Here is a 15,200-nt window from a genome sequence, read left to right on the forward strand (position 1 = left end):
GTAAGAGAGAATATGATGTACCATAAAGTCATCGATCTTTTGTTATCAAATAAATGTGATATTTAATTATTTAAGAGCAAGTCCAAAAGTATCTTAGTTAAAGTCCTAAATATAATATAAAATATTACGTTCTGGTGATTTAGGATATATTTTACTAACTTGGACTCCAACAATGTGTCTTATTCTCATAAGAAGTTTAATATTTTATTATTAAAGACTCTCTTTCATCATTAAAGCATAATATAAAAGTAGAGAGAGAAAAAGAGTGTTGATAAGAATTAATAATAAAATATGGGATAGGGTTAGGAGAGATGTGCCTCAAAAATAGGGTTTGAGGAGTTTCATTAGGTGTGGACACGGAGACCAAGAAGTAAAAGATGAGTACAGTTAAATGAAGATGTGGTAAAATAATGTGACCCATTTATATTTAATAATACATTTGAAATAGTGGAGGAAAGTAACGAGTGTAATAACGTTTATATTATTATAGCATATAGATAGCAGAAGAAAGCAATGGGTATAAAAGTGTATTATATTATTAAAGTTTTGAAATGTTTAGAAATAATGGGGCAATCAAAAAGAAAACTGTATAAAAATGGACGAGAGAATACAATTCAAGAAGTAATATATCTCAATTCAAACTAGGTAATATATTTATGAATTATATTAAAAAAAATTTGACATTCAAATATAAAAATTTATTTTATCATCTTAACAATGGAATATTCGATTATTAACTTTCGTAAATAACATTAATTTTTCATTATAATATACTCTAAACTTTTATTTTATGTGCCTGTTTGTTTACAAGAAGCTGGAGTCCTACTTCTCTTGACTCGTTTGTGTAAAAACGTAAAAAGTGCTTTTAAAAAGTACTGAGAAGGAAATGGAAGTAGAAAATGCTAGTTTTTCTTTATAATATCTATTTCTTTTCTAGACACTTTAATAATTTATATATATTAATTTATTTCTCACTTATACTCCATTTTTTTATAGAGAACTTCTTTTAAACTAATCGGCTCCTATAATCAGTAGTTTCTCAATTTTAATAGGAATAAGAGCATGTTTATCTGAGCTTAAAGCCCGGGGTTTATATCATCTCTGGCTTTAAGCTGAAAAATGTATGTTTGTGTATTAAGTCGGAAGTCGGCTTAAAGTCGGAAATAAGTCAAAAATTGACCTAAAGCCAGAAGTTAGTTTGAGATACTTTTCTCGGTGACTAATTTTTTTTTTAGCCATTTTTTGATAAAAATTATTCCTAAATCACAAATTACTCATAAATTACTTTTATTATTATTATTATTATATTTTTAATAACTTATAAATTATTAATAAATCAAAATTAATCAAACAAATATTTTAAGTTCTCATATTATGAGATAACTAACGTTAAGTCATGAATCAACTGAACGGGATGTAAGTCTTCTTCTCCCCGAGTCATCAGCAGACTTTTTCCATGTCTTCTGAGCCCCCATTGGCTCACAATTGGCCCAAAAAATATTTGGTTATGCATTGCTATTCACACACTTAGACATCAAAATTTATCATCCTGACAGCTAACTGCACACTATTTTTCCCACAAGCTGAAAAATCAACGATCAATTAATTTTTTCTTATCCATTAATAAAGTTATGATTTCACGTACACGGCAGGCAAAATGCTAATAAATAGACGAGTGCAGTATAGTATGGGTTCATGATCACCTTGAGATTTAATTGAAAAATATTATGGTGATATAGATTAAATTAAATTATAATATCTTGAAAAGTTATAAATAATTTTAATTACTAATAATATTTATTTGTATATTTAAATATTTTTATAAAAACACAAAAATAGCATTATACTCATTTAAATTTCTCGTATCCGCCTCTCTTCTTGGAAATTGTGGATTTGCGATATTTATATTGATTATTATAGGAAAATGTTATTTCCAGAGCAAATTTTTTATTTCCGAAGCAAATTCAAACAAACTTTTCCAAATTGTTCTGGAAATTAAAATATTGATATGGATATAACAATTCCCTTATTATATCCTATGTATATTACATTAATGCAATTAACATGGTTGATTGTTTTAGTATATAATCATATTACTGTGACCTTTTAGTATATAATTATATTATTTTTGTTATATTTTATGCATCTAGAAACAATTTTTTATGATATTTATTATATTAATTATAGTAAAAGATATAATTTTGTTTAAAAAATTGAATAAAACTAAGAGGGATAGCCTACGTCTCTCCGAGTCTTCGAGGACTCATTCCAAGTCCGAGAGGACCACCGCCTCAACCTTTAAGAGATGTGAAAGTAGCTTGAGAGTGATATAAATTTATTTTTGACAATAAAATTTAATAATCAAATAAATTAAATTAAATTAAACTAGTTTATAATCGATTAAAAATATATATATAAAAATTATTCCCGAATTATGATAACAATTAAAATCATATTAAAAGTTGCATAAATCAAATCCAAATCGAACAAATTCCCCTAACACTAAAATGTAGTTGCTTTATTGTAGATAAAAACAGTATAATAATAGTATTGATGAAAAATCAAATTCATCAAATAAGTTTATAAAAAATACATGATTTTAATTTTTAAAAAAAATTACATGATTTTAGTGTGTTGTATTAGTAGTGTGTCCACGCATTTATATATTAAAATCTATCCTCTAAAAACTATCGATCTATTTACACAACTATTGATCTGTCGTGCAACAAATTCCAGGGCGAAGTTCCAAAGAGAGCTTAAATGGCTTGCATTGCTCAATCTATCTCATAATAGTCTTAAGGACATATGTTCTGAATTATTATTATGATTTCAACAATATTTTCAAACATTTTTTAATATGTATTTTCAAAGAATTCTCAAGCACTTGAACATTTGGACCGGTTCTTTCGAAGCCAGGCAATGCACAAAAATGTCCAAAAATGAATAAATTAAGAGAGAGTAGCTCACCCTTTCAAAGCCTTCCAGGACTCATTCCAAGTCTTCGGAGGACCACTGCCTCCCCCTTTCAAAGATGTGATAGTAGCTCGAGAGTGATATAAATTATTTTCCCGACATTAAAAATAAAAAATCAGATTAAATTAATCAATAATAACTTAAGGATGAAATCCAAATTAATCCTAAATTTTGATAATATATAAAAATTATAATTATAAATTATATAACCAAATCAGAATTGAATTAACTTACTTGGCACTAGAATTGCTAAAGACAGTATAATAATTTAATTGATGAAAAGTCAAAGTCTTCTAATAAATCCATAAAGAATATGATAATATGAAAATTATAATTGAAAAATCAAAATCAATAGTGTATTGGAATAGTGTTCACACACTTATATATCAAAATTTGTGGTCCAAAAACTATAGCACAATATCCTAAATATATCACATTAAATAATAGCACAAAAATATTCAATAAATAATTGATTTCATTCATAAATTTGTTATTTTAAAACTAATAATTTGGTTGATGTTAACCTATATTTTATATATAATTTCGTCTTATTTTATTTTACTAGAAACAATATTTTTATAATATTTATTACATTAAATATATTAAAAGATATAATTTTATTAAAAAAATTGAATAAAATTAAAAGGATAAGTCTCGGCCTCTCCAAGTCTACAAGACTCATTTCAAGTCCACCTAGGGCCTCAACCATTGAGAGATGTGAAAGTAGCTTGAGAGTGATATAAATTATTTTCATGACAATATAATTTAATATCCAATATAAATTAATTAAATTAGTTAATAATGAATCAAGACTAATCATGAATTATGATAATAATTAAATAAATTATAAAATTAAATTATACAAATAACACTAAACCTTAGTTACTTTATTGGTAAATAAATATAATATAATAATCAAATTGATGAAAAATCAAAATCATTTAATAAATTCACAAAAAATATATGATCATTAGTATGTTATATTAGTATCCACACACTTATATTTCAAAATCTATCCTCCAAACTTATCATCTCTGTAAACTAGCCACATAAAATAAAAATTTAAAGATATTAGATATTTAGTTATTTTCATTATATAATTTTTCCACACGAAATAACAAAATATCTTTATCAAATTATTATTTATGAGTTAAATATTCAATTTATAAATCCAGTATGCAGCGTATAAATAGAAGTGTGCAGTATGATATCAGATTCACATAACCCAGTTGATGAGGAGAAACATGGCATACTCTGCAAAGCCTTCTCACCTTCTTCTCTTTGTTTTCTTTCTCTCATCACTTGAATCCATTCTTGCAACAACACGAGAGGGAGAAGCTCTTGTGAAGTGGAAGAATAGCCTAGCCCCTTCTTCTTTTCTCGACTCTTGGTCACTCACCAATCTCGATAATCTTTGCAACTGGACTGGCATTACTTGTAACTCTGCAGGTTCAGTCTCTGAGATTAACCTTAGTGAGAAACAACTTGATGGAATGCTGTCCGAGTTTGGTTTCACTTCATTTCCAAATCTCAACAATCTCACCCTCGCATACAACTTCTTCTCGGGTCCAATACCGCCAGCCATTGAGAATTTAACACAGCTTCAATACCTTGATTTAAGCTTTAATTATCTCGATGGTCCCATTCCGTTCCAGGTTAGCCATCTTCAGAGGTTGCTCATCTTAAACCTGTCACAGAATGCATTGCAAGCTCCAAATTGGTCCCATTTCTCTCCCATGCCTTTCTTGCGCATCCTCGACCTTAATAGCAATCATCTTGCGTCGAACTTCCCAGAATTTATATCCAATTCTCATAGCTTGGCTATCCTTGACCTTGGATATAACAACTTTACAGGTGACCTTGTGCGTGAATTTACTAATCTACAAAATCTTGAAACCCTCTACCTAGATGAAAATTCTTTTGAGGGGCCATTTCCGCCGGATGTATTCAGGCTTTCCAAATTAAAACATCTTCGCCTGTCAGGTAACAAATTCTCAGGTTCAATTCCCAATGACATAAGGTTGCTTTGTGATCTTGAATCCCTATATTTAAGCAACAATTCCTTTAAAGGACCCCTTCCATCAAATATATTCAAGCTTTCAAAAATAAAACATCTTGTTCTTTGGAGTAATAAGTTTTCTGGTTCTGTTTCCAATGATATAGGTTTACTTTCTGAGCTTGAAACCCTCGATCTTAACTCTAATTTTTTTGAGGGGCCGCTTCCGTCAAATATATTCAAGCTCTCCAAACTAAGGTATCTTTCCCTTTGGGGTAATAACGTTTCAGGTTCTATTTCCAATGATATAGGTTTGCTTTCTGAGCTTGAAACCCTCGATCTTAACTCTAATATTTTTGTGGGGCCGCTTCCGCCAAATTTATTCAAGCTCTCCAAACTAAAGATTCTTTCCCTTTATAAAAATAACTTTTCAGGTTTTATTTCTAAGGATATAGGTTTGCTTTTTGAACTTGAAACCCTCTATCTTGGCTCTAATTTTTTTGAGGGGCCGCTTCCCCCACATGTATTTAGGCTCTCCAAATTAAGAGATTTGGGTCTCAGAGACAATAGAAATTTATTTCAAGGAAGTATTCCTATTGGACTGGGACTCTTGACTAATCTCAGGTACTTGAGTCTATTTTCCAATGATCTCAGTGGCTATATTCCATCTGAGATTGGAAACCTGAAGCTACTAAAAGTTCTTGAACTCGGTTCTAATCAATTGACAGGACCGCTTTTAAAGATAGTTTCTAATCTCAAAAATCTTATATATCTTGGTGTAAGTGGTAATAGTCTTAGTGGAAATATTCAGAGTGACTTGTGGAAATATAACGATCATCCAACTTTGGAATACATCAATTTAAGTGGGAACCATTTTACGGGTATAGTTTCTCTCTATAGATCTTTGTCATATGTAACTAAGCTAGTAATCTGATTATTGCCTTTTCACCAAAGTTTCAACAATCTTGACAGGTGAGCTTCCAACAACAATTTGCAATGTCACATCCCTTTTGCTTCTTGATTTGTCAAATAATGAATTAAGTGGTGCACTTCCAAACTGTTTCGGAAATCTTGCTGATAGATTGCTTTACGTTAATCTTGCTAATAATCAGTTTCGAGGAACAATACCAACTACTTTCTCCAGGAGTTGTCAGCTGAAATATCTAAACATGGATAATAATGAGTTTGAAGGATTGTTGCCCCCGTCTTTGGAAAACTGTAAGCACTTGAGAATTCTTGATATTGGCAATAATAAAATAGGTGGTACATTTCCGTCATGGCTTTATGTACTTGGAGAGCTAGAAGTCCTTGTCTTGCAATCAAATAAACTCTATGGTACAATAAGTGGAAGGAGCATAGAAGATCCCTTCCGCAAGTTGCGGATTGTGGATCTGTCCAACAACCACTTCACAGGCCATTTGCCAATTCAATACTTTAAGAATATGAAATCAACTGATAATTTGTATAGTTATCAGCTTTCCACAGCAGTTTTTTCTTTCCATTATGAAGCAGCAGTCTCATTAATTGTGAAGGGAACAGAGTATGAAGTAGCAAATAACCTTCATATTTACACAGCCATTGATCTGTCGTGCAACAAATTTCAGGGAGAAATTCCAAAGGTTACTGGAGAGCTTAAATGGCTGGCATTGCTCAACTTATCTCATAATAGTCTAACAGGACCTATCCCGTCATTGCTGAGAAATATGAAAGAACTCCAATCTTTAGATTTGTCCTCAAATCAACTGACGGGGGCTATTCCACCTCAGTTAACTGCGCTGACATTTCTAGAGGTCTTAAACCTCTCGGGAAACCATCTTAGTGGAGAGATTCCTCAGAAAGGACAATTCAGCACATTCAACAATGATTCGTATCTAGGAAACTCCGCTTTATGTGGATCACCATTGACGAAGAAATGTGCAAACACAGCATCACCTCCACAAGAAGTCGGAAATGTTGATGAAGATGATGCGGGTGATGAATTGACATGGGAAGCAATCTTGATGGGATATGGATGTGGACTGATATGTGGATTGTCATCTGCATACATTGTTCTCAAACTAGGAAAGCCTTGGTGGTTTGTGAGATATGTCGAAGTACTGCAACAGAAGTTGATGAAAAGATGCTTGAAGAAAGGTACTGGTCGACCAATAAGAACTTGAAAGTTGTTGTCCTGGTAGACATTTCTGAACCAGTAGTATTTGGTATTATGTGATATTCTGTTTGGTCCGGACTCATAACGATTTCGCTTGCTTCAGGAGTATTAATATTAACCTTCCTATCTTGATCAATGTTAATGCAAATTAAAATGAAAAGGCAAAAAATATGCATCAAATCCCCTCCTGTTGTACCAAGATTCATTAATTAAGAGGCATGGCTTTTGTCTCTCCAAGTCTTCGAGAAATTATTCCAAGTCTTCTTTGGAGGCCTACTGCCTCAACAACCTTTCAAAGATGTAGCAGTTGCTCGACAGTGATATATATATTAGATAAAGACTATGCAACAACCAACGTGACAGAAAAATCAAAATAGGACAAAATCCGTACGAATCAAAATAGTTTATTTCTAAGGGGAATAGCTGAATTAAATTGTAAGAGAAGTAAAACAGATTCTTTTATATTTTGGAATATAACTGAAAAAGATTTTGAGATAATTTTCAGAAATCAAACCAGTCAAATAAATATTCGCTGAAGGAACAGAGTAAAGATACAACGAATATAACAAGTTGTAAGATGAATATCGCTGAATCAAACAGGGTAGAACCCGTACAAAAACGCCAAACAGAAAGGATCAAAACAGAGTAATCAAATTTACCTAACACTAATAGAAGTAGTGCTGAATAAAAGAGAACGAAATCTGTACCTTAAAAATAGCAAACGCAAACACTAACCAACCTCACAAGGGACCATCTAAACTCCCTAACCCCGACTTTATCTTAAACTCCAAATATCTCCCTGACTCCAATATGCCCAGAACAATAAACGAATGTTTTGACCTTCTAAACGATGTTTTCTGGAATAACGCAAAACACGAAAATCGTAGAGAACGAAAAGACCTTTCCGAAAAGGTAAGGCTCGTCAAGAACGGAGTCATAACGAATCGGGAATTAAATAAAACGTCCGCTGATTCAGAACTCAAAGCGAGAACAGGATCTGATTAAGTTTTGTAATTTTGAGAACAGTTTGAAACATAATCTGAGAAAACATTATAAACGAAAGTATATGAGATTGAAAGAGCTTTCCGAAACATCAAGAATCATCAAATTCCGATAAGAATTGAATTTTCTACGAATTTTACAAGACAGCTGATTTGTGAGAATAAAGCCCTACGAATTTTTGTCATAAAAATGAAGAGAAGGTTGAGTAGCTCTCAAAAGTATATAAAAAGAATGAGAGAACAAATCAATATACTCCCTTTGTCCCTCTCGTTTATTTACAGTGTTTGACACGCATTTTAAAGCGCATATAAAACATAGTTCTATGATTTATTTTCAAAATTTTTCTTTTTTGTATAAAAATTTAAACATCAAATTTTTATCTAGAAAAAAAGGAAGTTCAAAATAATTTATTGAACTACGTTTTACGAGAGCATTAGAATGCGTGCCGAGCCCCCGTCCCCCAATGTAAACAAATGAGAGGGACGGAAGGAGTATATATACAGAGTCTTGAGACCCTAATTCTAAACCTATCCATTATCTGAATGCAAGGCTGATCTATATTTTAAGTACACTATCCTAATTCAATTTTAAATCCTATTCATAATCTAATTTTAATCCTTTATTATTATTACTAACCAATTAATATTATTTTAAAAAAATACTGGATATTACATTCCTGATCAGACTAGTGATCGGATTGCAACCGCAAAGCAGCCTATATATAGTGACAATTAAATACACAACAAAACAACTTCTTTCTTCTCTCTTGGGTTATAATACTCAGACGGACAAGCTATATCTGAGGCGATTTTCTGGGCGATTAAACACACAATAAAAGCAGCTTCTTCTTCTTCAATTAAGGTTTATTCTACACCCAATCACATACACACACACACTTTAATATGACTAGTGAGTTCAATTTTTGGTGGTATTATATGATTATCATGTTCTCTTTTTAAATATTAGTAACGTTATTTTCGGAGTGGACTCTGTTGATGTTTAAATTTGATATAGATATTGTAATTGAAAATTTATGTTGATTTGTTGTTCAGATTTCAAGTATTAATTTGTGTGTGATCAAAATTTTGCTTCTACATCGATTATCAGGAGGAAATATGAGGCCGATCTTGATCAAAGGACACGAAAGGCCATTAACATATCTAAAGTATAACAAGGAGGGTGACCTCCTCTTCTCCTGCGCATTAGACAGAAACCCCGCTGTTTGGTACGCTGATAAGGGAGAGCTTTTAGGCACTTACCGTGGGCACATTGGTTCTGTTTGGGGTTGTGATGTTTCTAGGGATTCAAAACTTTTAATAACTGCAAGTGCGGATCAAACAGCAAAGGTATGGGATGTTCAAACTGGGTCTGAGCTGTTCACGTTTGAATTTAAGTCCACTGTGAAATCAGTAGAATTTGGTGTCGGAGACAAGCTTGCTGTCATTGCAACAGACTCCTTTCGTGACATGTCTTCTGCAATTCATGTCAAACACATAGCCAGAGATCCTAGTGAACAGTGCGGTGATTCTGTGATTGAATTCTCACCTGGAGGAAGAATCAATAGAGCTGTTTGGGGACCTTTAAATAGGACCATAATAAGTGGTGGTGAACAAGGCGTTGTTCGTGTGTGGGACGTTGAGACAAAGAAAGTGATTTATGAGTCAGACAAGGATACTGGTCATCAGAAGGCCATTACATCACTTGCAAAATCAAGAGACGGTTCACATTTACTTACTGCTTCCATTGACAAATCAGCTAAGCTTTGGGACATCAGATCAATGAAACTTCTCAGGACATACAAGGCTGAAGCCCCAGTTAATGCAGTTGCACTCTCTCCACTACTTGATCATGTCGTGCTCGGAGGTGGTCAAGATGCATCGACTGTTACAAACGATCCTCGTGCTGGCAAGTTTGAGGCCAAATTTTATCACAAGGTCCTTGAAGAAGAAATTGGATCTGTGAAAGGACACTTTGGTCCGATAAATGCATTGGCATTCAACCCTGATGGAAAAAGTTTCGCAAGTGGAGGTGAAGATGGTTATTTGCGATTACATCACTTTGATCATGACTACTTCAACATGGCGATTTAATTCGAATTACTTACATTGCTACGTCTTTTTTTTTTTTTTTCCGGTTTTATTCAAGTTATTTTCTGGTTTTTATGTTGATCTTATGTTCTTTGTTATAAATAGAAGTGTGGTTCCTTTTAAAACTATTTACATAAGTTTTTGGCTTTTCATGTAATTTAATCAAAGTAAATGCCATGAGATCCTGAATATATCTACTTATCTATCTATCTACTTATTAAAGCAGAATCAGGGGAAAAATATACCAGAAATTGGATGAAAAATTTACATACACACCCTCAATTATTCATCAATTCCGAAATTGGCCTGTAGTTTAGCTGTTAACTTGCAGGATTTTTGTAAAAGTAGGAATCAGCGATTCTTAGGTACCCCAGTGACCCCGAATCGGTTTCTCAGATTCTTGGAAATCCTCGGTCAGTTGATTTAGATTGTGGGCATATATACACCTATAGTCAGCCTCCGGCGGTGCAATCTTTTGGTGGTGTTTTTCAGCCTTTTCTGCTATAGCGATTCTTGTTAAAACATTCAGGTGCTAGGGTTGTTTTGTTGGTAAAGGGAATTGGATTGTTGTATCTGCGGTTGTGGCAAAGGTAATTTTCTTGCCCTTGCTATTCTTTTGGGATGTCTGATTATAAATAGCCCTTCTAACTTTGTTCACCTGTTCTGTATGATGTGTGTCATTTGTGATTGAGTCGAGCAGTATATCATTTTGATGCATATTGTTAATTTCACTCTGGGAAATTTTTATGCTGATGTTTGGGCAATTAATTCTGGTTATTTCGTTGATTTTGTTTGTGGTTTGTTTCCACCTGCCATTAGAACTGTAAAGTAAAGTGTATTTATTGATCATGATTCAAGTGTTTGTAGATAATCGATGTGGGTGACAAAGAAGCTGCAAATGATGATGGTTCTTCACAAATTTTATCTGCTTTGCTTCCTTTTGTTGTGGCTCTCACCATGGTTGTCAAGTCGACGACTGCTGTTGCTGCTCTTGCTCAGCCCTCAACTTTCACCTGGTAACAACTTTTGTATGTTTGGTAAAATATTTTGATTTTTTTTTTTTTGTAAGGGTAAAATATTTTGATTGTGATAAGCTAATTTATTGTTTTTTAATGATTCCAACACTACAACAGATTTAGCATCACACAACGGTTTTTGCCCGTTGTCTGAGACCACGGAAAACCGTGGTCTATCGAGACGCCGTCTGATATGCGTATCAGACAACGGTGCGCACCGTTGTGTGATAGTGCTAAACACGATGGTTTACGTTAAAAAAATTGTTGTGCAACACCCAGAAACAACAACGTTTACTCTTAAACGTGGTGTTGTTAGAAACACTCCTTAACAATAGTCGATTTCAAAAATGGTGTTGTTAGAGAGACTATCCACAACAGTTTTATTAGCTCGCAAGACTTGTTGGAAAGATGATCATACAACAGTAGTTGAAATAGAGAAGCTCGTTCTTTCCTCTCTTGTACAACGGGTTTCGAACACCAAGCCACTTGTGTAAGGCCCCTTCTAACAATGTTTTAATTAGTGAGGTTGTTGTGTTTAGTTACGTCAGACAATGGTTTTCTTTCATAGTTGGTTGTCGTTTACATGTTTTAACAATTGTTTCTGTTTCATCATTATTGCAAGTCATTTGTTTGGACAATGGTTTTGTGACAATAAATCATTGTTTCCAGTTTTATGAGACAATGTTTTTAATGAATAATGATTATTGTATCATGTTCAGTATGACAATGGCCCTGTATTATCCCATTACCTAAATACATAATAGACAATGATTAACATAACTCGATTAAACTAAGCTAGAGAATGTAATTAAAAAGCCAAAAATTTGTAAACAAAAAATTTCATTATGCACTAATAACCATTGTTACAACCAAATCATATATACCATCCAATATCCAGAAATATTTCCCCCGAGGATGGCAAATCTCAAAAATATAAATACCTACAATAAATGGTAGCATCTAGAGAGGCATATGTGACTACAAGAGTCTTTTGTGAGCTTTTCAACTACCCAGCCCAGGAACAATCCTCTGATTGCATTCTTTTGATTCGGATGGAGCCCTCCTGCTATCTCTTTTGGAAGTGACTCTACTGCAACCACCTGTAATACATAAAAAAGTTCTTGATATGCTTTTCGTACCAAGAAATTAATGTGGTTGAGGAGTATGTTTCGAGTTCAAGATATACCAGTGTGCCATCTTCCATGGTTTCACGTCATTCATACACAATAAATTGTAGCAATTGTGAGCCCTATCAACATACCAGTCTTTCTGTATTTAGAGTTGGAGCAGCTAAGCCAAAATCAGACAAATGGGGATTGAGTTCATCAAGTAAAATATTTGCTGACTTTAAGGTACTATTAACAACATAAGGAACAACATCAGCATCTTGCTTCTATCATCAGTGAAGTATAAAAACTCTTGCAAGCTACTATTTGCAATATAATCATGGACCAGAAGACGTACCATGTTCAGCGGAATATCATTCAAATCTCTGACATGGTTGTTGTGATGGATAAAAATAAGTTCCTTTATGACCTGAATTAAACATTAAAAGATACCAAATTAACCGAAATGCGTAGAGATGCACAAAAAGTCCAGGCCCGAAAATATGGTCATAGAGATTTAAAAAAAGTCGAAAATAAAGACAAACCATGTGAGTAAAAAGCAGAGTAAGGAGGATTGATGGTAGTGTTTGATATAGATGCCATGTGGGTAGATCCATATGAGCTGCTGGAAGCAGAGAGATTTCTTCCAAACTCTCTTACATTATTGACAACATTTGTGTTAACATATATGTGTTGTATATGAAATTTTAAAGATTAGATACATAAATATAATATTATTCGGAAAATATAACATACCATCTCGAGTCATTTTCTTGCTTGGTCATTAAAATAACCTACAGCAAGTAATGTACCCTCACTCTATAAGAAGAAGATGGACAAAAAGAAGTCAGTTGTATGGATGCCTCGGAATATATACAAGAATGTCCCAGGGATATTTATTCAGTTGATGAAGCATGTATATCTAGAAATTAACAAACCTCATCGGCCAAAACAAATATAAAATTAATAAAATCATCTGTCTCCAAACACACAGATTAAAATCAAAGCACAAATGTTATCACACAAAACCAAGACAACACAAGATCCATCACTAAAACACGCAACTACTACTAAAATCAAACACACAAACAAAAATCTCATATAGATTCAAACTTTATCCCCAAAATCAAGTATAATTACACAGTAAAAAGCATTCGTTTACCTCTTCATAAGGTGAATTGTTGTTAAACTAATCAGCACGGTCAACACCGGCATCAAAAACTTGAATGGCCTTTGGGGTTATCGCCGACAGAACAGATCTGAGTAAGCTTTGTAGAAAATGAGATAGAGACGGGGGAGGGAGGGGAGAGTTCAGAGGAGGGTGAGGGAGAGACAGAGGGCGAGAGGGAGGGGAGGGGCGAGATGCTTTAACAAATCAATTGCGGCAAGAGTGGGGAAGACACAGCCGCACCAGAAGAGGAAGAGATAGATTCAGAAGAAGAGAGATTTACTCTCACTTACAAATTTTAGGTCAAAATAGAGGGGGGGAAATGAAAATTTGGATAAACAAGTAGAGAGGGAATTGAAAATTTTTGTAAGGTGGAAATCATTCGTTCATCCCGTGTAAATAACAAAATCAATGTATTATAATATCCATATAGTTGAATTATAAATAAATGAATTTTTTAAATTATATTTTTGTATTTGATTACAAATATTTCATATTAAATAAATTTTAAAAACAATTTTAATGTAGATGTCAATATCTAATTATTTTAGTTATTTGTGAAAATCTTCAAAAAATTAAAAATTAATCTGGTAAATCTTTTTGACAAAATATAGTTGAAATACAACTATTTAATAAAAAATTAATAATTCTTTAAAAGTTAAAATTCTCATTTTCTCGATGTATTCCGTTTTTGTACTCTTTGTCTAAATAAAATATACACAAATTTTTATTATTCATTTGTAATAAGAAGATATTTTTGTGGTTCAAATGTCAATATTAGTATAAATTTCATATTTACAATATAGGATGTACTTAATAAAAGTTTTGTGATCTATATGATTAACCCCGTATTAATTTTGAAATATTTTCGATCATCCAAACATATAAAGATCTTAATATCTATCAATATTAGTCATGTATAATATTTTTAAATTTTTCTATATTTATTTATATCTTGTTGTAACAAAACTAGTGATGATCGTTGTTTTTATGTCATTTCTTATTTTTGTACTTTTTATCAAAAAATTATATTTATATTATGCATATGTCCAAATTTGTATTATTCATTTGTAATTGGAAGATAATTTTGTTGTTCGGACCTGAGTATTACTATGTGTTTTATGTTCACAATTTAGGAAGCACTAGATAGAATTTTTGTTATCTACAAAATTTGCTCTGAATTAATTTATAAATATTTTTTTCGATGATATAACCGTACGGATGTTAATAACTAACAATATTAGTCATGCATAAAAAAATTAGATTTTTTTATGCTTATTTTATATGCTTTTTTTACAAAACTAGTCAATTGTAAATTTTGTCTTATTGTAAAAAGGTAATTTTTGTCTTGTAGTGTCCAACAGACAACGGTACTTATAGGCACGTGTGTTGTATGAGTTAAAATGACACAACTGTTATAGACATTATACAGTCATAACAAAATCTATTGTCTAAAATAGGCTCAAACAATGTTTCGGGAAAAACTCGTTGTGTGTAAGTAGTGTAGACAATGGTTTCTGGGAGGCAAACCGTTGTATAATAAATTTTCATTTTTAAGAGTTAGAAATTCACATTTTCTTGATTAGTTCTTAATTTTGTACTCTTTGTCTTAACAAATATACTTATATTATGTATATATGCAAATATCAATTGTCATTTGTACTATGAAGATAATTTTGTAGTTCGAACATGAGTATTGG

The 15,200-nt window shown here is 32.4% G+C and overlaps 2 protein-coding genes across 3 annotated transcripts; both read left to right on the plus strand.

The window, feature by feature from the left end:
• The first annotated feature begins 4,184 nt into the window (after positions 1 to 4,184).
• LOC108212963 (receptor-like protein Cf-9 homolog) lies at positions 4,185 to 7,257 on the plus strand. 2 transcript variants are annotated; one of them, XM_017384675.2, is made up of 3 exons: positions 4,185 to 4,956; positions 5,137 to 5,850; positions 5,942 to 7,257. In XM_017384675.2, exons 1-3 carry the CDS (start codon positions 4,206 to 4,208, stop codon positions 7,126 to 7,128), a joined length of 2,652 nt encoding a protein of 883 aa, XP_017240164.2. In that variant the 5' UTR covers positions 4,185 to 4,205; the 3' UTR covers positions 7,129 to 7,257. The 2 variants fall into 2 exon arrangements, with proteins under 2 accessions (XP_017240164.2, XP_063946326.1); XM_064090256.1 differs by having other exon boundaries at positions 4,185 to 5,850.
• A 1,461-nt stretch (positions 7,258 to 8,718) lies between these two features.
• On the plus strand, positions 8,719 to 10,413 carry LOC108214302 (eukaryotic translation initiation factor 3 subunit I-like). The gene is made up of 2 exons (XM_017386235.2): positions 8,719 to 8,984; positions 9,231 to 10,413. The coding sequence occupies exon 2, from the start codon at positions 9,239 to 9,241 to the stop codon at positions 10,211 to 10,213; it is 975 nt and encodes a 324-aa protein (XP_017241724.2). The 5' UTR covers positions 8,719 to 8,984; positions 9,231 to 9,238; the 3' UTR covers positions 10,214 to 10,413.
• Positions 10,414 to 15,200: the final 4,787 nt, after the last annotated feature.

The sequence above is a fragment of the Daucus carota genome, chromosome 3 (genome assembly GCF_001625215.2).
Source record: "Daucus carota subsp. sativus chromosome 3, DH1 v3.0, whole genome shotgun sequence".
In the NCBI taxonomy this organism is placed as follows: Eukaryota; Viridiplantae; Streptophyta; class Magnoliopsida; order Apiales; family Apiaceae; genus Daucus; species Daucus carota.

Bases quoted from the DNA above. Each gene is read 5' to 3' on its own strand.
- LOC108212963 (XM_064090256.1), top strand. From the start codon at position 4,206: ATGAGGAGAAACATGGCATACTCTGCAAAGCCTTCTCACCTTCTTCTC. The intron at 5,851-5,941 runs GTATAGTTTCTC...CAATCTTGACAG, and splicing joins AAGTGGGAACCATTTTACGG to GTGAGCTTCCAACAACAATT.
- LOC108214302 (XM_017386235.2), top strand. From the start codon at position 9,239: ATGAGGCCGATCTTGATCAAAGGACACGAAAGGCCATTAACATATCTA.